The sequence below is a fragment of the Notechis scutatus genome, chromosome 1 (assembly GCF_049901735.1).
Source record: "Notechis scutatus isolate UNSWTSFEM ecotype Mainland chromosome 1, rNotScu1.2, whole genome shotgun sequence".
Classification (NCBI taxonomy): Eukaryota; Metazoa; Chordata; class Lepidosauria; order Squamata; family Elapidae; genus Notechis; species Notechis scutatus.
In genome coordinates, this window is record NC_142009.1 from 317692889 (window position 1) to 317714368 (window position 21480).

The window sequence follows — 21480 nt, forward strand, 5'->3', positions numbered from 1 at the left end:
GCTTTAGGCCGGCCTCTGCGTTTGCGCAGTGCGCGTGAGACCGAAGCAGCCGCGGCCCAGGCTTGGGAAAGTGGAGCGGCGGCGGCGGCGCCTGCTGCGGCTTGCGGCGGGGCCGGCGGCTTGGGAGACGCGGATGTGACCGCGGTTGGCCGGGCCTGCGGGCAGGGCCGGGGAGCAATTGAACAGCTTCCGTGCTCCTTCCCCTGCCCCGTCATCCATCCCAAGGCGCGGGAGGAAGAAGAGGGGCTATGCAGCCGCCTCAGCCGCCCTCCTACGAGTTCCTCAGCGAGGAGAACGGGCAGAAATGGCGAGGGCTCCTCGTGCCGGCCCTGCGTAAGGTCAGTCCCTCCTGGTGGCGGCGGCGGCGTGCTGTCAATGCGGGCGCGCGCTCTCGCACACGGTTCTTCAAGGTGGGGAGCTGCGGAGCAACACCCCCCCCCCCGCCCGCCCGCCTCCGTTGCCAGGCGTCTCCCGGACAGCGGGATCTTTCCTCTTGTCAGTCGGCAAAGTGCTCTCGCTCCCTCCCTGCCCCCCCGCCTTCGGCGTGCTTCAGTTTACCTCACGCGAAGGGTCCCTTTCCGAGCCTGAGGGAGCCGCCCCCGTCAGGGCACGCCCCCTTTAACCTCTCCATAAAGCTGCCCTGCCTAAGCCAAATGCTCTCCGTTCCCCCCTCAGGCGCCAGGAGGTCATGTTGAGGAGCTTTCTTTTTCTGCCACCGATTTCTCACAACGCACATTGCGGTGCAGGCGTGATGCTAGGGCTTCAGAGTCTGCTCTGTTATCGTGCGAATGGACTGAGGGGCTTTGGGGTCGGTGGCCGCCTCAGCTCACCTCACCTCGCAAGGTTCTTGTGAGAATATTCGTTGTGCGTTCCTGGAGTTCAACGTCAAGTTCATACCCAACGACTTATCTGCAGGGTTAGAAGAGGGAAGCTGTGGCAGTGTGGAAATTCCCTATGCTTTCCCAAGAGAAACTTTCTTTCTTGTTGATAATTAAACTTGTATGCTGCCTTATTTCCAAGGACTTTGGGTTGATGTCTGCAGGGTCCCGCTGGTTTTTGCTTTTAGGACCTGTCCATCTTGTAATTGCAAATTGAGAACAACTGCATTCAGTTGCTTGCAGTGGAGTTTCCCACTTCTGTGTATTATTGCTATGGGGGTGGGGGGTGAGAATAGAGACTGTTCTGTACATTGGCTAAAAACTCCAGGAGGAGGTACAGGGTTTCTTTCTAACAATGAACAATATAATGCAGGTAATACTTGCTTACTGACTACCTCATGGAGTGACTGAAATTACGATGACCCTAAAAATAATTGTAATCTGTTCTCACAGTTATGATCATTGCAGTATCCTGCAGTCACATGATCACCATTGAGGTGCTTCTCAACCAGTTTGTGACAGGTAGAGTTAATAGAGAAAGTGGACATTAATTCATAAATCATGATAATGTGGGTTTTTTTGTTTCTTTTTTCTTGTATATACATACTAATCTTGTAACTCAACTTCTTTTGACTCAGTACCTTTTCAGTTATATTAAATTATCTTACCAAGCATTCCTTTCTTGCTGGCATAATATAAGTTTCAGTCCAGTACCTGGGAACCATACTGAGGAAGATTATAGTAACTGTATGTTGTATGTTCCCATCTTTTTACATGGAACTGCCAAAAGACATCTTCTCTCACCATGTGATTCAGATGTTCTTCTGTACAATTACACAGATCATTCGATATTATTCTTTAGTTGGCTCCTTGTATAGACCCGCTTCCTGCCTTGTATTTACCTCTTCTGTATGCACATTGATGTCATCATATTGATCATCATGCTGCTGTAAATTTTTTTGAAAGGAAGGCAGTTGAGTAGATTTGCATGTGTATGGAAATTACAGATATACTAGGCATACTCAAACACACTATAAAGATATGAAAGGAAGACACAAACTGCGGAATTTGAGATGTTTGTACTGCATGATGTTGACTATTGTTTGAATAAAGAATTCAGTCTAGGTATGATGCTGGTCCAGACAATGTAATGTGATTTGTGTATTTGTTTTTGACTCAACAAGAATGAGTCCTTTTGCTCTGATGGATTCATAGTAAGCCTAGCATGGTGAATGAATTAGTAATCTGAGTCATTGACTTACCTGTCTGCGCACACACCAATTTTTGTATCCTTCCATACTCTAGGGTATTTGTTACTAGTCAAAGTCTAGTCACAGAATCTGCCTTTCTTCTAAGAAACTGAGAATTGCCTTGATTGTATGGTTTAGTATAGTTTGATTTTTATAACATAGTATTACATTTCAGGAAAAGCGCAAGAGTTTTGTGCTTGAACTGAGATGGAGCTTTCCTGTATTAAGAAGTCATGATGTGATTCTAATTGTACCATTAGCAGTATCTATTTCTTTTTTAAATAGTTTTCAACACTCAGAAAAAGACAAGCAGGAGAACTATATAAGCATTTTTCTTTGACCTAGTTCATGTGTGGAACTAAGACATAATGGATTTATTTGATTTATTATGTTGCATGAACCTAGGAGTCTATAACACATACTTTATGGCTTAGTGTACTTTGTGTACTCAATCATTTGTGGATTGCTTAGTAAATCAAGTCAAGTGGCTTAACATTGTATGTGAACCCAAATATATATATTTGGCCTAATTTATTTTGTCCACAAAGTTATTGTAATTTGTAAACCATCATTTATACTTTGGGAGTATACATCCCTCTCCCCCATCTCCATATTTTATGGCAAGTGAGCATATTTGGAATGTTGGTAACATGTCATAGGCACTGTCACAAAATTTCATATTTTGGCTCTTTGCAAAGAAGATAAATTGGGTACTTTGTTGTTACTAATAGATATGTATATTTGTATATATATGCATTTATGTGTGTACACACACACTTTTTTTCCTTAAGGATGCCTCCAAATACTCAGAGAAATTATGGAAATACAAGTTAGGTTTGAGGATGATACTTTGCTTTGCAACATGCTTTCCATTCATTTTTTTACTTAAAAGAATAAAATAAAATTGGCAAGCCTGGCAGATTTCAAGGAATATATTATTGTTCCAAGAGCAATGCTTTGGACTTGGCTTAACATGTGAGAGATGCCAAAACAATAATTTCAGTGAGAAGGTACTTGCTATTCTGATAATTTTAAATTATTACAATTTGTATTATATAAGTGTTATTTCTGTTCATTAAAATTACAAAAAGATTATTTCTTCTCCCTTCCATAAATTTTATGAGGATTAACCATTTGAGGTAACAGAGGCAAAAATTGTTTTTCCTGTATTATCTTTCATCTGTCTGCTATTTTTGTTATAGAGCTAAATGGACAAATGTTTGTCCATTTTTTTCTCAGTTACAATATAAGTCTGCATGTAGGAAGATTTACTTTTCAAAAAATTAACTGGAGTGGGTTTAGAAAGTAATTGAATTGGACACATATCACTAAGGCTAAATTAAAAAGATAAAGGAGTGTTTGAGTCAGTCTCAACTCCAAGTGACAGAACATCCAGCAGTTTTCTTGGCAATAAAATAAAAATAGCTTTCTCTTGGTTGAGTGAAAATAACATCCTAGAAGGCGACAGTGGCAAGCCACTTTCCTAACTTAGCCAAGAAAAGTATTTGGAGACTGTCAACAGGAATTGAAATTAACTAAAGGACATATTTTTAATACTATGCTGTTTTTTATTTTTAACCCTTCAGCGCTTAAATAATTCATTAGAAACTGCTCATCTTTAGTATTTATAGGTTTTTATATTTGTTCTGTGTGTACATATTTACTGATGTAAATTATCGGGAGTTGTCTTTTGAATCTGGTTATACACAAGCATTCTACTCCTTGCAGGGGCCTTTTATTGTCTTGAAGCCCTGTAGCTCCTTATTGCTATGAGGTACAAATGGTAAGAGAGAGTTAATCAAAAAATTCCCATGCAATTATTTGGCAAAATATTTTTTTTCACACAATGAAATGAGTTATCAGTAGAAAATTCAGGGGGAAGGGAATTTATTATTACAATACATTTTATGTGGTGTTCCCCTTGAAGAAAATTCAGAAATATATTTTAGTAAAGAACGTGGTGCCAAAGGTCCTGATTGGTTATGGGAGATGATCATATCATGTCAGGATTGTATGTAACCTGTTAAGTCCTCCGTGGCTTTGAGTCGAAGGAAAAGGCACTTGGAGGCCTATTCTTAAATAACTTCATATGCTGATATGGCTAATATAATGAGTGATTCAGTAATGGCTTTTTTAGGACTCTTCTGTAAGTATGACATGCCATCCCTAGGGAGGGCTACTTTGTATTTCTACTTCTGATTATGTGCCTGAATGAAAGCATCAGCTTTTCAAAGTTTGTGAGGAAAGTTATAAATAACTGCAACTTGTCAGAGTTTGTGAGGAATGTTATAAATAACTGCTAAATTAATTTTAATACAAGCTTCAAAATAACTTATTTCAACTGGGGTGAAGATGTAGGCATGCACACATTCGTTTGATGGATAAACTTCAGAAAGCCCTATATCTTCAGAAATTTAATCATCTAAAAAAAGGGTGTTTTCCAGAATGAGGGAATTGCAAGAAAGTACTGGGTAAAAATATTTCTGCATGATTCACAGTTCTAAATTTAGCAGCATTTTTTCCATTCCCTTTCACATACCAAGGCTTTGAACAATTACAGAAGATGGTAACACAAGTTATTAGTTAATGAAATAAAAGCTTACCTGTATCATTTTACATAAATATTCATTATTGGACATTTTATTGTGGAGCACTAAGAAAAATTAGTCTTTTAAAATTATAAGAGATATGATATAGTTATCAGTATCTCTGTACTCATTAATTTGTCTTCTGATTGAACATAACAAATATATCTTTCTGCAGGTTCAGCAGCAAGTCCATCCCAACCTTTCAGCCAAGGAAGATTCCCTCTTTTACATCGAGGAACTAATTCTTCAACTGTTAAATAAGTTATGCATTGCACAGCCACGGACATTTCAAGATGTAGAGGTATGAATGCAGTACATGTGAGGAGGGAAAAAATGCAGGTGTTTCCTCAAAAAACAATGCTAGTATGAAAAGAGGAACTGAAAAATGAAACAAATCATGTAATGGAAAGAGTATTACTTCTGTAAACTAATAACGTAGATCATGAAATATGGAGAATTTTAAAATTGGTATGTGGATATAGTGATCAATATTATCTGGTATGAGCTGTTGTACATAATAAAAATAAAACCAGAAAAACTTTCTTTTTAGAGAGATAGTTTAGAGAGATAGTTTACTGACAGTAGATCTTTACAGGAAGTCCTTGACTTGTCACCACAATTGAAGACAGTTGTTAAGTGAATTTGCCCCATTTTACTTGCCAGAGTTGTTTTTCTTGCCACAGTTGTTAAGTGAATCACTGCAGTTGTCTTGTTGGTAATACAGTAGTTAAGTGAACCTGGCTTTCCCATGGACTTTGCTTGTCAGAATGTGACAAAAAGTGATCACATGACCCTGGGACACTGCAACCATCATAAATACATGCTCGTTGCCAAGTGTCCAGATGTTGACCACAGGGGTGCTGAAACAATTGTAAATGTGAAAAATGGTTATAAGTAACTTGTTTCAGTGCTGTAGAATTGCTTAATGACCTGCACGATAGCAATAGCACTTAGACTTATATACCGCTTCACAGTGTTTTATAGCCCTCTCTAAGCAGTTTACAGAATCTGCATATTTTCCCCAACAATCTGGGCCCTCAGAAGGATGGAAGGCTGAGTCAACCGGTGAGATTCGAACTGCTGAACTACTAACAGTCGGCAGTCAGCAGAATTATTCTGCAATACTGCATTCTAACCACTGTGCCACCATGGCTCTTAATATCTCAATAGTTTAATGCCACAATTGGGAGAATGGCATTGCAATCATGGAGCAAATTGGTCAGGTGGGCATCTTGCTTAGTAATTGCTTCAGTCAACGATCAAGAGTTTGGTCCCAATTGTGATTGTAAGTCAACGACTACCAATGTTCTTCTACATTAAAGCAATACAAGAGAAATTGCATGGTTATTACAAATAAACTTATAAAAAGTTTGTGACAGAGAATCATTTTTCTTAATTCCTAATGGTGTGTTCAGTTCCTTTGCATTATGCTGTTTTCCACTCAAGCAGAAAATTAAAATAATATTTTGAAAAGTATTTTGAGCCAATGCAGTGCTGCATGGCTGTTGTTTGGAAGGGAAAAGAATACTCAGAGAAATAAGTGATATACTCTAGCCAAAATTGAAAGAAAGAAGTCTGGCTCTCTCTTTTTTTCCCCTTTTTTTTTTGAGAATTTGACAGCTGATTTTTTTGCACTTGGACAGGAGCGTGTTCAAAAGACATTTCCTCATCCAATTGACAAGTGGGCAATCGCTGATGCACAGTCAGCTATTGAGAAGCGAAAACGAAGAAATCCTCTCCTGCTGCCAGTAGACAAAATACATCCTTTATTAAAGGTATACTGGGACAAAAATATTGGTGATATAATATGACATTTTTAATCTGCTAAATTTAATAATTCCTCTCCCATCCTTCACTCACTCTTCCCTAAAAAATATGAAGTAATTGTGAAATAGCAGAATATAACTAAACATGCAGAAAAATATACCCTTTCTTTGAAGAAAAGTGTGTGTCCTGTGGTTAGAAAAGGGGAAAAGGTTCAATCAGAGAAAGAAATATCATTTCTAATTGCGGGTAAAGAAACCCAAAATGGTACCAGACTTACGATAGTATGTAAAGTCTTATACATGGAGGTTATACTTCTTTTTTTCGAGACTTGTATTTGTTCTGCAGGATCATTGACTCCAAATTAAAGTGTGTGTCCTTTGCACTCTTTCCATCATGAAGTAACATTCTTTTTGGGCCCAGGTGTCATCTAATGAACTAACTAACCCTAAAAGCATAATATATGGGATTTTATACATATTCTTTTGTGTTAATTTTCAGGAGGTTCTTGGTTATAAAATAGATTATCACATGTCTCTTTACATTGTGGCTGTCCTGGAATACATCTCTGCTGACATCTTAAAATTGGCTGGCAATTATGTTTTCAACATACGACATTTTGAGATTTCCCAACAGGACATTAAAGTATCCATGTGTGCTGATAAGGTGAGGTTCTACCGAAATCCCAAATTTATGTAAATATTTCAGCTGGTTGTTAATGGTTGTTATTTCATCTTGCCATAAGTAGTATCTTTGTTATAGAGCAGCTTTAAATTACATTTCTGTGTCAATAACATCTACTCAAAGAAATTATGACATTTCTCTCAAAAAATTGTATTATTAATTTATTAAACAATAAAATATTGAATTTGATTGTTTTTCAAAAAGGCCATAACTTTATATTGGGTTATAAAATATTTGCTCATGTGTAAAATATTTCTTTTCTATTTAGGTGTTAATGGATATGTTTGATCAAGATGACATTGGTTTGATTTCCTTATGTGAGGAAGAACCTTCTTCTTCTGGTGAACTTAATTACTATGATCTTGTCAGGACTGAAATTGCAGATGAAAGACAGTATCTACGGGAGCTGAATTTGATCATAAAAGTATTTCGAGAAGCTTTTCTATCTAACAAAAAGCTGTTCATGCCCAATGTAAGTCAGTCTTTTGCCAAATTGGCCCTTTGTTGTGATACAATGTGTGCTTTGAAATAAATTTAATTATGGTAAAAACTCCCCTCTCTTCAAATCTTATTTTAATGACCAACAGGTAACCAACATGCTTTATTGCATGTTAGTTTTCTAGTTTATCTTTTTTTTAAAGTATTCTTTTTCAAAAATGCAAACAAATTCTTTCTTCAGGGAATCAAAATGAATTACCTTATACTGATGCAAATCATAAATAATGCATAAAAATTGCAATTGAAATCTTGCCATATACTATTACAACTGCAAATCTTTTAAAGGTATTTTGAGACTTGGTAGCACAATACATGGAGAAGTTCAGTTCTGTGAATGCTTTCCATATACCACTTTTACCATAAATGTCTGTTTAAGGAAAAGTAGCTGAGGCAAGCATTTTATAACAGATAAGAAGTTTGTGTAGAAAAAGAGAATATATACAATAATTCATCAAGTATAAAATTGTTTAGATTTGACTTACCAACATTCAAATACCCATACTTCAACTCCCAGAATTCTTCAACCAATTCTGGGAATTGAAGTTCAGACATCTTAATGTTGCTAAAATTGAGAATCACTGGTCTAAAATGATACAAAATCTTCCTTAATCTTTTGGTTTAAATTAAATTACTGTATCAATTTTTAATCAATTAGCAGAATATTTAAAACATAAATGTAAAAAGATGCACATTCAGAATGGATTTTCTTTTCCTCAGGATATTGATATGATATTCAGCAACATCACAGATATCCATGAATTGACAGTGAAGCTCTTGGGATTAATTGAGGACACAGTTGAAATGACTGATGAAAGTAGTCCTCATCCCCTGGTTGGCAGTTGTTTTGAAGATCTAGCAGAAGTGAGTTAGCAATGTCGGTCCATTTATTATTCAGTGGGGCATGACTAATTCAGATTTTTCGGTGGGTTTATGAATGAATTTCTTCTGCTATGGAGGATTACTCGGTTTTCCTCTCTACCTACAAATATATAATTAGCCTATTAAAGTGCAGGTATATATAATTTATTATAAAACTTTTTTATAACTGGGAATACAGACTTGAAGAATATACATGGTGGGTAAACCTAAAAAATCTTTTTTCTTTAAACTACTTATTCGTTATGAGTTCCTCCAGTGTTTGTCTGAATTTTTAAAAAGATAAAGTTAATGATATGATATCTTAAATGGGAAAGTACTAATTCAGGTATCATGTTGTCTTAGCTTATTAGCAATTAAAGAATGTCAAAGTTATGTTTTAATAATTGGTAAGTTACTGTAGTGGTTTCTTTTATCACAAGTGATGACAAAATATTCTTGCAGAAAGCAATGGTGAAATGGCTTGTGCTCTTTCTGAAGTACTGGTTTGTTGCAGAATATACCATACAGTATGTGGTCATAGCTTCCTTTTCTGTAATTTATTAGAACATACTAATAGTTTGCCTTTCTACTTTAAAAGTCTTTACTGATTTAATCATTTTCTTAAAACTATGATATGTAGAGCATTCCTTTGGATAGCTTGTTGATATCCCCTAAGATATATTTTCAGGCTTAATTAAACACAAGATCAATTAAACATAAATATTATCTTTAAGAAGAACCAGATTTTGATAAAATTGGGTGTAACTCAGTTTTCAAATAATATTAAAACATCGTTTGTTTATAGAAATGTCCTTGCATTGCTCTTCTTTCTTCCCTTTAACACATGAATTCATTTCTCCATTTCCTAGTTTTCAATAACTGGAATTTTCTGCTATTTAATGCCATGTTTCAAAAAACAATTTGATGAATTTTCCAACTATGATTTATCAATTCACGCTTAGCTAATGGAAAAACAAGAACTAAATAGAACTGTTGGACTATGTAATTGTTGTATATCAACAATTGCATAGTCATTTTGATTTCTAAACTATTGATTTCTAAGCATTTCTAAACTATAGCATGTTGTTAAGATGAACTGGGTGTTTTAAATTATCACTGGATTCATTTTCAGATGAAAGATTTCTAATTATTTGTGTTCTATATACTATACTTACAGTTGTATATTGTTTAAATGTGTTTGGATAAAGTTATCCTTCCAATATATTGGTCCAATACCTGTATTGGATTAGGTGATTTAGATGCCCTTTAAAAAAATATTTGTTGAAAAATTAGTGCTATTTAATTTGAATGGCTGTTCATTATCCAAGTTGGATAGATGATATTCCATTAAATGTATAAAAGTAGAACTATTAAAACTTCTCTTATGTAATTAGTAGTTTCTCAAATCACATATTTTACAATGCTTATTCTATTCTTCTAGGAACAAGCCTTTGACCCATATGAAACCTTGTCGCAGGAAATCCTTTCACCACAATATCAAGAACATTTTAATAATGTAATGGCTAAACCTGCTGTGGCCTTACACTTCCAGGTATATATACAGATTGGAAAGTTCTAACATAAAAATAAAACAGAAAAGATCTCTATCTCATTTGTTAGCAATCTTGATAGAATAATTTAAATTGTAGAATCCGGATATTGTTGAATTCCAACCCTTATTATTTCACACCTGTATTGCTAGGATTGTAAATTTGCAATGTTGGGAGGTCAAAACTGTAGATGAACAGAAGTATTCTTTTTGGAGAGTAGTGGCTTTCTCCTTATAACACTTCCATGCACTCTATTGTTGTTCAGTGTTCTCCTGATGATGGTTTCATGAGCTCTGGCATTTGCCATTAGAAGAGAGATTTTTTTTGTTCCTTAGATATTACCTGGGTTCTTTAAGACCTCATGTAGCATTAAATACCTTGTTTGGTGTGATCTTGTTCAATCATTCCTAGGAAGGGCAAAAATAGCATTAAATTGCCCCCTATGTACACAATCTGCCTGACAGCAGATTTTGTAAATAGTTTTAAAACCTTTCCCTGCCTTGCGAGCAACTATTTTTCAGATGTATTCAGAAACTCCTTTGTTCAAGCCTTGGCACGCTTCCACATACCTGCTTTGTAAAGATCAGATTTGATAGTTAATTCCCAGAACTCTGTTCTTTAAGGCAGGACTCTCCACACTCACACCTGATTATCATTCTATTGATTGAAACATCTGATTTTAATTTTCCCTTCAAATGACTCATAATCCTAGAGGTTCATATACCTTTCCACATGCATATACGTAGCTTTGGATCAATTTCCTCAATAAATAATAAAGTATAATATTTTTTGACTAATTTAATTGGGTCCTCTTTGTTCTAGAGTAAAGCTAGTATGATTTAACGAATATTTTTGCAGAAATATTGAACATTCAAAAGGATTAACAAACTTTTAAGCACCATCATGTACACAGACATAATACAAAAAATTAGCCATATAACTTTCCACCTCTTGTTTTCTGGATTTCAGCTCTTCTGTCTAATGAAGACTTATAAGAATTTTTGAAAGCTTGCAATTAATAATTTTCCTTGGTTTAATAATGATATTTTTCCTTTCTTCAGTTGAAGATTACCTATACTGCCATATAACTGCTTTGGCTAAGGGTATACTATAGATTATATCTATGATTTATCAAGTTTGTGGTCTTCAATGGGCTATATTGTTTTCTCAAGTGTGGTATTGTCTGACAGGCAAACATTTGCTGACCCTTACCATGATTTTTTAGTTAAGATCTCAATGATTGAATTAGTCTGTACAGTTTAATTATTTATCTGTCACTGAACTAAGTTCTTGAGTACTGAATGAATATTCCATAGAATCTCTAGAGCAGCGGTCCCAAGTTTTGTGGCACTCACACAAGAGAGAATGAAAGCTCTTTGGGGCACCACTTGTGTGAGTGGAGCTTCAAGCATGCACTGTCCCGCCACTCATGTGGCCTGGTTCCGAATAGGCCACGGCCCTCATATAGGCTTCTCTGTGCCAAAAGCTTTTACAAAAGGATGGAAGGCCTGAAGCAGCATGAGATTGCTCCCCCGAAAGCCTTTCATCCATTAGCAAAAAAAAAATTGGCGCGAAGAGAAGCCTTTGGGGGACATGGTCTCATGCTCCTTCAGACTCATTGAGGCTGCTCAACGCTCCAAAAATGTATTTGGTGTCCTATGCAGGCAGCTTTGGTGAATCAGCAAAGCTAAGCAGAACATGCTTGTCCCACTCAGCCTCTACTCTCACCACTCTGCTTTTGGAGTATCGGGAGTAGGCAGCTTGGCAGCCCAACTGGGGGGAGAGAGGGGAACCAGGATGTGTGAGTAGTGGGCTGGTGCACACACATAGTTCCATTCATGTAAGAGAGAAAAGAAGCCTTTTGGGCTCTGCATGTGCAAGTGGAGCTGAGCCCGCACACCAGCCCACCTTTCGCATGACCCAGTTCTGAATAGGCCATGGCCCAGTAATGGGGACCCCTGTTCTAAAGAGACAAAACGTGGGTAATCTGTGGTTTGAAAGGTTTACTGTGTTCAAATGTTCATAAAACCTTCCTCCCATCCTATTAGATGCAATAAATTGTCCTAAAGACTTTTAATGTTAGGATGGCCTATAGGGAGGATGTTTGTCTGCCTTTCTATTTTTTTCACAAAACATATATGTCATCCTCTCACAGCTTCTAGGCTGCTCCCAGTATAATTTTCAATGTCTTCTGTCTCTTCTTCCTATGACAATCATTGAAACCAGACTTACGGTAACTTTTTTTCCCTTCAGTCAACTGCTGATGGCTTTAAAGAAGCAGTACAATATGTCCTACCACGTCTCATGTTAGTTCCTGTTTATCACTGTCAGCACTATTTTGAATTGCTACAGGTGAGGTATTCTGTTTAAAATAAACTACAAGTAAATTCCATATACAAATTGAACATGCAAATATACTAAATCTGGATTAAATAAAAATGTTGCATCTGTTTCATACACCAAATTTGGTCATTTAAACATGTAAACTATTTACTATTATTGTTGTTTTTTTATGTTTCATTTTAGCTTGACTGGTGTTAATACTGGAGTTTAAAAAATAAAATGTGGATTTACTGTATCTGCCAGCAAGTTATAGATACATTAAAAGGACAATTACATTTTATTATCCATTTTGTATAACAGCTAAAAGATATTCTTCCATAATCAAAATATATATATACACAACTTGCATAATATTAGGTATAAATACATTTAAGGCAATTAACCATGGATGGATAACCAGTTGGTGGTCGATTGATAGCCATTTGAGAGTATTGAAAGGAAGCAGAAGACCTTTATATTATATGGGTCAGGAGGAGGACTGAGAAGATCTCTACAGACCCCTCACATCTGGACATAAATTGCTTCAACTCTTCCCTTCAGGATGGCACTACAAGGCACTACATGCCAAAATAACTTAGTCACAGGGACAGTTATTTATCTCACACCATCAGTCTGCTAAATACATAATTCTCATAGTGTTGTCTAATGTCTGTATTTACCCGTATAGTATGGCTGTAGTATTATCATTTATCTTTCTTATTATCTTCTTTACTTCCCCCTCTTATTGGTATTGGGATTATGATGATTCTGTTGCTTTGCATGTACACGGAGAGGTCCTGCACCAGAGACAAATTCCTTGTGTGTCTCATCACACTAGGTTAATAAAGTGTTATATTCTAAGTACTTGGTGCTACTTAGTTGCTTCAATTTTTGCAAAGGATGTTGTCTAAATGATCCAGGATATGTCCTACATTATGTAAGATAGCAGATTCATAACAATATTAAATGCAAAATATTTAGGACTACTGTAAGAAATCTTGCTCTTCTTATTTCAGTGTACCAATCAGATTGAATTTTAAATTCCCTGGAATGTAGTGAATGGTTACTATGTAATTCACTTTCTTGTTGCTTCCTGATTTAAAGAAAATAAATTAGTATATAATAGATGTATACTGATATGTAATAAGAATACATTAGTACACAATGTCAGTCAGGTCTAAGAGAAATATGAACAAGGCCTTAATAATTAGTATATTAAATTTAGCATATCTCAGAACTACCGTATATACTCGAGTATAAGCCGAGTTTTTCAGCCCATTTTTTGTGCTGAAAAAATCCCCCTCGGCTTATACTCGAGTCAGATTCCCTCTGAAAAAATGGTGTGGAGTCGCTGCCGCGCCGCGGGGAAGGAAAGGCAAGGCTTTTGCCTTTCCCTTCCGCGGGACTGGTCCCGCGCGCGTCCAGCCTTCGGGAAGGGAAAGGCAAAGCGCTTTTGCCTTTCCCTTCCCGAGGCGGCGGGACTGAGGCCCCGGCGGCAGCGACTCCCAACAGCCAGCCGGGAAGGGAAAGGCAAAAGCGCTTTGCCTTTCCCTTCCCGAGGCGGCGGGACTGGGGCAGCGCCGGCGGCAGCGACTCCCAACAGCCCCAGCCGGGAAGGGAAAGGCAAAAGCGCTTTGCCTTTCCCTTCCCGAGGCGGCGGGACTGGGGCGCGCCGGCGGCAGCGACTCCCAACAGCCCCAGCCGGGAAGGGAAAGGCAAAAAGCGCTTTGCCTTTCCCTTCCCGAGGCGGCGGGACTGGGGCCGCGCCGGCGGTAGCGACTCCTGACTCAGGGGGCCTCCGAGGGAGGGGAAGAGAGTGACTCCTGCCTCCCGCTGTCATCATCATCTTCTTTTGGGTTAGTGAATCAATTAAACCTTTCATGATAGTGAGATCGTTTCCCAAATTAATTATTTTTATTTTTGAAATTTACCAGTAGCTGCTGCATTTCCCACCCTCGGCTTATACTCGAGTCAATAAGTTTTCCCAGGTTTTTTTGTGTAAAATTAGGTGCCTCAGCTTATATTCGGGTCGACTTATACTCGAGTTTATACGGTATTTGTTTTCATTAAAAGTGCAAAATGTTTTGTTCTGAAATGCTTGTAGCATGAAACTTCATGATGTTTTCATATTTCAAGAGTTCTGGAATAATTTCAAGGTTGAAATGTTCCTAAAATGTTTATATCAGCTTTTTTTGTCTTGAAAACATTTGAAGTGAAACATTTTGTGCATCCTTAACTTCTCTTTATTGTAGCTACCTTAAAATCTTATTTCCTTTTCAGTATTGTAATTGAGAATGAACTTGTAATATGTGCAAGAGAAAGTGTCCAACATTTGACTATTCAGCTTCAAAAATGCTCTTTATCACTGCTGCTCAAAATTTAAATATAGAATTAGAAAAACCCATTGTATGTCTTTTGTCAGATGTCCTCTCCAATCATGGTGATTTTTAATTTATGCTTATCCACGAAAACATAGCAAAAAGTGATTAGTAACTCTGTTTGGAAATATATTCTGACACCTATTTCAATTATGCTTTTAGAAAAATTTTAAGAAGTTGTAAGTATCAACAGGATGAATTATTTGTATATGCAACTGCCTGAAATAAACACAGACTTTTATCTTTGAACTAATCATATTTGTTCACTTGAAGTGCTAAAATAATTGTTTTGTTCAGTGTGCCTGGAAATGTATTTTTAGGTTGTGTACAATTCGTATTTTGGTTACTCAGATATTTCTATAAATTCTTCTCTCCTAAATGACCTCCCTATAAAATTGAAATATTTGTTCTTTTCAGCAACTTCAAGAATGCAGTGAAGATGAAGAAGACTGTGAATGTTTAAAACAAGCCATCACAGCTCTCCTGAATCTCCAATGTAGTATGGAACGCATTTATAACAAACATTCACCTAGACGTCGGCCTGGGTAAGAAAATTAGTCATGGCATTGTTCTAGCTGCGGTTTAAAGTCTTTAGGAGCATTAGCAAATATGTTGACATTTGAAGAGAAAGGCAGATAATGTCACAAAGAATTAGTGCTGTGAGTCAGCACCCTGACACTTTCTTTTCCTTCTGTTAAGGCCTTTTTACACATTTTGTTTTAAAAGTAAGCATATCTGCTTTACACAGACTACAGCTGATAACTGCCAAGTTTAATCTGATAAACTATGCTTTTAGGGAGCCTGTGTCTTGGTTCTACAACCGCCAAATAAGAAGCAAGCATCTGGCCATAAAAAAGATGAATGAGATCCAGAAAAACATTGATGGTTGGGAAGGTAAAGATATTGGTCAGTGTTGTAATGAATTTATAATGGAAGGCACACTGGCAAGAGTAGGAGCCAAGCATGAACGGCATGTATTTCTCTTTGATGGTTTAATGATCTGCTGCAAAGCCAACCATGGGCAGTCACGACTTCCAGGTTATAGCAACACAGAATACCGACTCAAAGAAAAGATTATTATGAGGAAAGTCCATATAGTTGATAAAGATGACACTTGTGAATACAAAAATGCGTTTGAGCTGGTGCCTAAGGATGAGAACAGCTTTATCTTTGCTGCCAAGTCTGCTGAAGAGAAGAACAACTGGATGGCAGCCCTGATTTCCCTCCAGTATCGCAGCACCCTAGACCGAATGTTGGATGCCGTACTATTGCAAGAAGAGAATGAGCAGCCCCTGCGACTTCCCAGTCCAAGTATCTATCGTTTTGCAGTAGAAGACTCTGAGGAGAACATAGTTTTTGAGGACAATCTTCAGAGCAGGAATGGGATTCCAATCATCAAAGGTGGAACTGTGGTGAAACTCATTGAAAGACTAACTTACCACATGTATGCAGGTACCTGGATTTCCAATATAATGTTTTCATATTATTGACTTATGGGCGTTATGACTTATGAAATACTTAATTTGGAATTGTGCTTGCCTTTCTAGATCCTAATTTTGTGCGTACTTTCCTTACCACATATCGCTCCTTTTGTAAGCCACAAGAGCTCCTAAGTTTGTTAATAGAAAGGTAAATAAAAAATCTTCCCAATTCCTTTGTGATGAATTTTGATCTCATAGTAAACTATTATAAAATCATATCGATAAGCTATTGTGATAATTTAAACATTGGCACATTTATTTTTGAGCAATCTATTTTAATGGCATTTCCTATCTCCTCTTTTCCAGAATTCATTACATACTTAATTATATAAAGCTTTTAGAAAGATTTACATGGTTTGGCAATATAAAGCTGAAACAGTTTGGATTCAGTTAAAAATAGATCATGAAGAAAGTCTACTGTACAAAGATTTATTTTCTTGTAAATAATTAAACATTGCATTAATGTTTGGATAATTGGTGGTATACTACTAATAATTGTTTAAGTTCTGGTGGAACAGCTGGAGCAAATATTACATGCAGCATATAGCATAAACTGTAAACTGTGACAACAGTTTTCATAGTGTTTTGCCTAAGCAGAATACAAGTTTGGAATTTGATACTAGGATGAAAGGATGAAAATGGGCTTTCAGAAACAGTACAATTTCAGAATTACACTATTGCATACAGTCTATTGGAAAGATGAAGGTACAAATATTGACCTGTAACCTAAATGTTGACTGTCTCGGAATCCTTTAGATCATTTGTTTGGTTTGCAAACTTCCCGACTATGAAGAAAACAAAGACTAGAAAAATAGGTCAAAAGAAACTGAAATAATCTGAATTTTAGTAATTGTTATGTTTTATGACAAAAATGTTTTGTGAGTGAAATGATTGAATTGCCTACATTCAAGCTCAGTCCAATGACAAAGAAATTACTCTACTATAATTGGCAGCTGTATTCCATTTGTACATTACGCTGCTGATTAGGCTTCCATTACAATAGAAAAATCAGTAGTGACCAAAAATGGCATGTATCCTGTTGCTGATGTATAAAGTGGGACCCAAATCAAAGTTATTGAAGATAATTTGAACTCTTTGAAAAGAAATAGAAATACTTTATTTGATACTTACTGCTGATACAGATTAAACTATTAAAATGAATTGGATTAATAAATCCTGAACAATGTAAAGAATGCAATATTTAAAAAGAATTAAGATCAAACTTCTTTTAAGCATTCTGAATTTTTAAGCCTGATGACTAAAATCTTGATATCAGTGCCAGGGAGTTACAGTTCTACTGGATGTATTTTATGTATCTGTTTTGTTACTGATTAGAACACTATAAAGCACTGAGAGTCTTATTGAATAAATATAAGAAAACTAAATGAACAAATTTTTCTCTTATCCCTTGTTCAAGTTATCATCAAGAATATGTTTCCAAATCTTTCTCTTTTCTTTGTATTCTGGATCTGTTGTAACTATGTTCCAACTTCTTTGTCTTTATTAGATTTGAAATCCCTGAACCTGAACCAACTGAAGCTGATAGGCAGGCAATAGAGAAAGGAGAACAACCCATCAGTGCAGACCTTAAACGATTTCGCAAGGAATATGTCCAGCCAGTACAACTCAGGTTTGAGCTTTTATCTCCTTCATGTTTTTAACTGCATTATTAAGTGGGGGAACACCAAGGTGATCACTTCACATGAGAAACATAAAGTTCTCTTTGCTTGAAAATAAGTTCTTTATATGAAAATAGGGGACTCTGAAACCTTATCTAGAGTTTATATTCTGGTTTTTTTAAAAAAATATATATATTATTGGTAAGATTGAAATTAAAACAAAAATATATAACACTTGTAAATACAATTTAAACAGTTCAGATTATATATGAGAGCCAATCTGGCATTGTGGTTGAGACACCAGGCTATAAACTGCGAGGCTGAATTCTAGTCCTGTCTTAGGCACAGAACCAGTTTACAAAGCTATAAAATATTTAAAGATGAAATATCTAAAAAGAGTCTCTTATTTTGAAAGAAGGGCAACTATATAAATTTCAAAAATAAATACATGCCATCACATGATACTAGAACATTTATGAAGACATAATGAGGGGAAAAAGAACTATACCACAAACAGTATACCGCAGTGGTATTATTTTCATTTATTTTGTCAAATAGCTTGTTGTAGTCTTCAATTATTCCTTTGACTAAGTATGTCTTAGATTAGATTTATTCTGGGAAGTTTACAATGTTGCATTTTATAGTTCCAACAATTCCAACAAAACTATGATCTGTCCTTTTTCTCAACTGAGGAAACTTTCAGATGCCATCTCACTTAATTATATCTATTTCACCATCAGTTAGCAAATCCCAGCTTCAGTTTGTGAAAAATTAAAAATAATAATTTTTCCCCCCCCCTCTCTCTTTTGCCTTAAGGGTATTGAATGTGTTTCGGCACTGGGTAGAACATCATTTTTATGACTTTGAGAGAGACCAGGAATTACTCGATAGACTGGAGACATTTATTTCCACTGTAAGAGGTATACAATTTTAGTTGATAATTTTCTTTAAATGTGAGCACTCAGCATTATTTCACAGTTATTTCTTAAATCCCAGTCTTTAGCCTTTTACAAATCTTGAATGTCCTTTGATCTGCACTTATTCATGGATCAGAAAACAATGATAGTTCCAGTTATTATGAGACGTTATTATATCAATTTCCTTTTTCTGTGTACAAAGAAAGCATTACATAACTGTTCTGAATGCTTCTGCTTTTGTGCCTTGCTTCTTTCATTAAAAATTAGAGTGTGAATAACATTTCTTATCCTAATTTCATGCATTTTTAGGAAACCTATGTTCATTATTACATGTAATGAGAAGAGCCGAGTCTAAATCATTCATGCTTCCATATAGATAAATAAACGTAAAATCACACATGCCATTTTATGTAGAATATCTAATACTGTAGTAAAGCAATTCTGACATATGGATATCTGTGGAAAGATTGTTTAAATGAGCTTTGCTTATAGCCTGAAATTTAAAGTTGTTTCCATCAGAATAAAAGATATATCATTACATTTAATTTGGAGTATTGCAGTCATGTAGTAGCATCCAGCTCCAGTATTTGCTATAATTTCTGGCATATCTAGGGCCATTAAATGCAGTTTGGGATTATTGTCTTTAATTTTGTGTCATAATTCTAACATAATTTTCCTGGACAATATTTTGTTGTTGAACAAGATTTCCATGGGAGGGATGTTTTATAAAATAAGAAATGATGTCCTTGGAGTGTAGAACGTCCCTGATATCTTCACTTAGCTCAGAAATTCATCTGCTAAAGAGCTTGGGGATTAAATGCCTACCGTTCCAAAGTATAGTCCTTCAATAATGGTGGTGGTTGAGAAGACAGACAAAAAGCAGAAAGAAATGTGCAAATAAGGCATAGGAGATTTCTTTCAATAGTCTAGAATTGGCAGAATGCTGCTTTTTCTTAGCGCAAATTTAAATTCAGTGGTAGTGATTTCTTCTGATACGTTTGGGTATTAGCCTGCATATCTCATTGCCCACTATAATGCTAAATTAGAAGTCCAGCCTTGAAGGTTTTCCTTACTTTTGCAATTTAAATTCTGTTGACCCGGTTGTAAAAATTATATGTATTTTGCTACAGTGTATTAAAACTGATTGTCACTAAAAAATGAGAAGAACCTAATAATTTATCTCAACTGTCTCCTTTTACACTGCATTTTTGTGTAGAATACATTTTAAGAAGTGCATATTATATATTTGTGAAACAATTTATGTCAGATTTGATTTATAAAATATTTTCCCCAAATTTGATGTTATTTATTAATACAGGTAGTCCTCGACTTAATTAAGCCCAAAAGTTATGTTGCTAAGCAAGGCATTTGTTAAGTGAGTTTTGTGCCATTTTACTACCTTTCTTGCCACAGTTGTTAAGTGAATCATTGCAGTTGTTAAATTAGTAATATGGTTTTTGAGTGAATCTTGCTTCCCCATTGATTTTGCTTGTCAGAAGGTCACAAAAGGTGATCACGTGACCCTGGAACACTGCAAGCATTATAAATATGAATTAGTTGCCAAGTATCTGAATTTTGATCATGTGACCATGGGATGCTTGCAATGGTTGTAAGTGTGAAAAATTGTCATGTTAGTTTTTTCAGGGGCTTTGTAACTTTGAACAATCTCTAAATGAACTGTTGTAAGCCAAGGCCACCTGTAATGGAAGCTTGTTCTGTTTCACACTTGCTGCATGAAATAGCAATGAATTTGTGCTGTGTATTTCTGCTATTGAAAGCCTTTATACAATCTACCAGCAATGTCTGATGTGTTTTCCAGGCAAATCCATGAAGAAGTGGGTGGAATCCATTGCAAAGATTATCAGGAGGAAAAAACAAGCTCATGCAAATGGCATAAGCCATAATATAACATTTGAGAGCCCTCCCCCTCCAATTGAGTGGCATATCAGCCGTCAGCTTGAGACATTTGACCTCATGACATTGCATCCCATAGAGATTGCTCGGCAGCTAACTCTCCTGGAATCTGATCTCTACAGGTAGACCACCATTTTGTTGGATTGACAACTCCTTCCATTGCATAAGTCAAATAGCAAACTATTTCTTTGTTAATCAAATACATTGTGCAAAGTCAATTTGAAACATACAGTACACTATAGTACAGTACAGAGCAATATCACAATTGCAATACCAGTGCTGTCTGGCTTGATATTTATAGCACTATATAAGTAGTCCTTCAGTAATAAGCTAATGTAACATACTGATTGAAGTGTGTTAGCAATAATAGTAAACCCTGAAGTAAACAGATTTTGGTAGTAGAGGATAGATTTTGTGTCTGCAAGTTTTATCATTGATAATTTCTGTTAAAAGGATTTTAGATAGAAGCTTTGAAAAGGGTTCCTGTCTGAAATTTTAGTTCTGTCCATTGAAGTACTTCATAAAGGGTGTCCTGAGTACAGTTCCTATTATCCCTTTCATTGAATCATGTTATTGGGTTAATGGGAGTTTCAGTCCATCACATCTTGAGGATAAGATAAGAGACAATGTTTGGATTCATCTTAGGATAGTTTATATGTGAAATCGATCCAGTAAGTCTCAGATCTCAGAAGTTGTATCTGCAGTCCATTTCCTTCAAAGTAATGTGAAAAAAGATACTGAAGTAACTTTCAGAAGTAAGAGTACTAAGTCCTGAGACA

General features: G+C 36.1%; 1 protein-coding gene across 1 annotated transcript in view; it reads left to right on the forward strand.

The window, feature by feature from the left end:
- SOS2 (SOS Ras/Rho guanine nucleotide exchange factor 2) overlaps window positions 1-21480 on the forward strand; it is a 36189-nt gene continuing 14709 nt past the window's right edge. Inside the window, exons 1-14 of the mRNA XM_026670863.2 lie at window positions 1-338; window positions 4892-5017; window positions 6360-6491; window positions 6982-7146; window positions 7433-7636; window positions 8380-8523; window positions 9962-10072; window positions 12324-12422; window positions 15188-15315; window positions 15567-16222; window positions 16318-16399; window positions 17759-17881; window positions 18687-18790; window positions 20607-20823. Coding sequence (XP_026526648.1) covers window positions 249-338; window positions 4892-5017; window positions 6360-6491; window positions 6982-7146; window positions 7433-7636; window positions 8380-8523; window positions 9962-10072; window positions 12324-12422; window positions 15188-15315; window positions 15567-16222; window positions 16318-16399; window positions 17759-17881; window positions 18687-18790; window positions 20607-20823 — 2381 coding nt within the window. The 5' untranslated portion in view covers window positions 1-248. The remainder of the gene's footprint in view (window positions 339-4891; window positions 5018-6359; window positions 6492-6981; window positions 7147-7432; window positions 7637-8379; window positions 8524-9961; window positions 10073-12323; window positions 12423-15187; window positions 15316-15566; window positions 16223-16317; window positions 16400-17758; window positions 17882-18686; window positions 18791-20606; window positions 20824-21480) is intronic.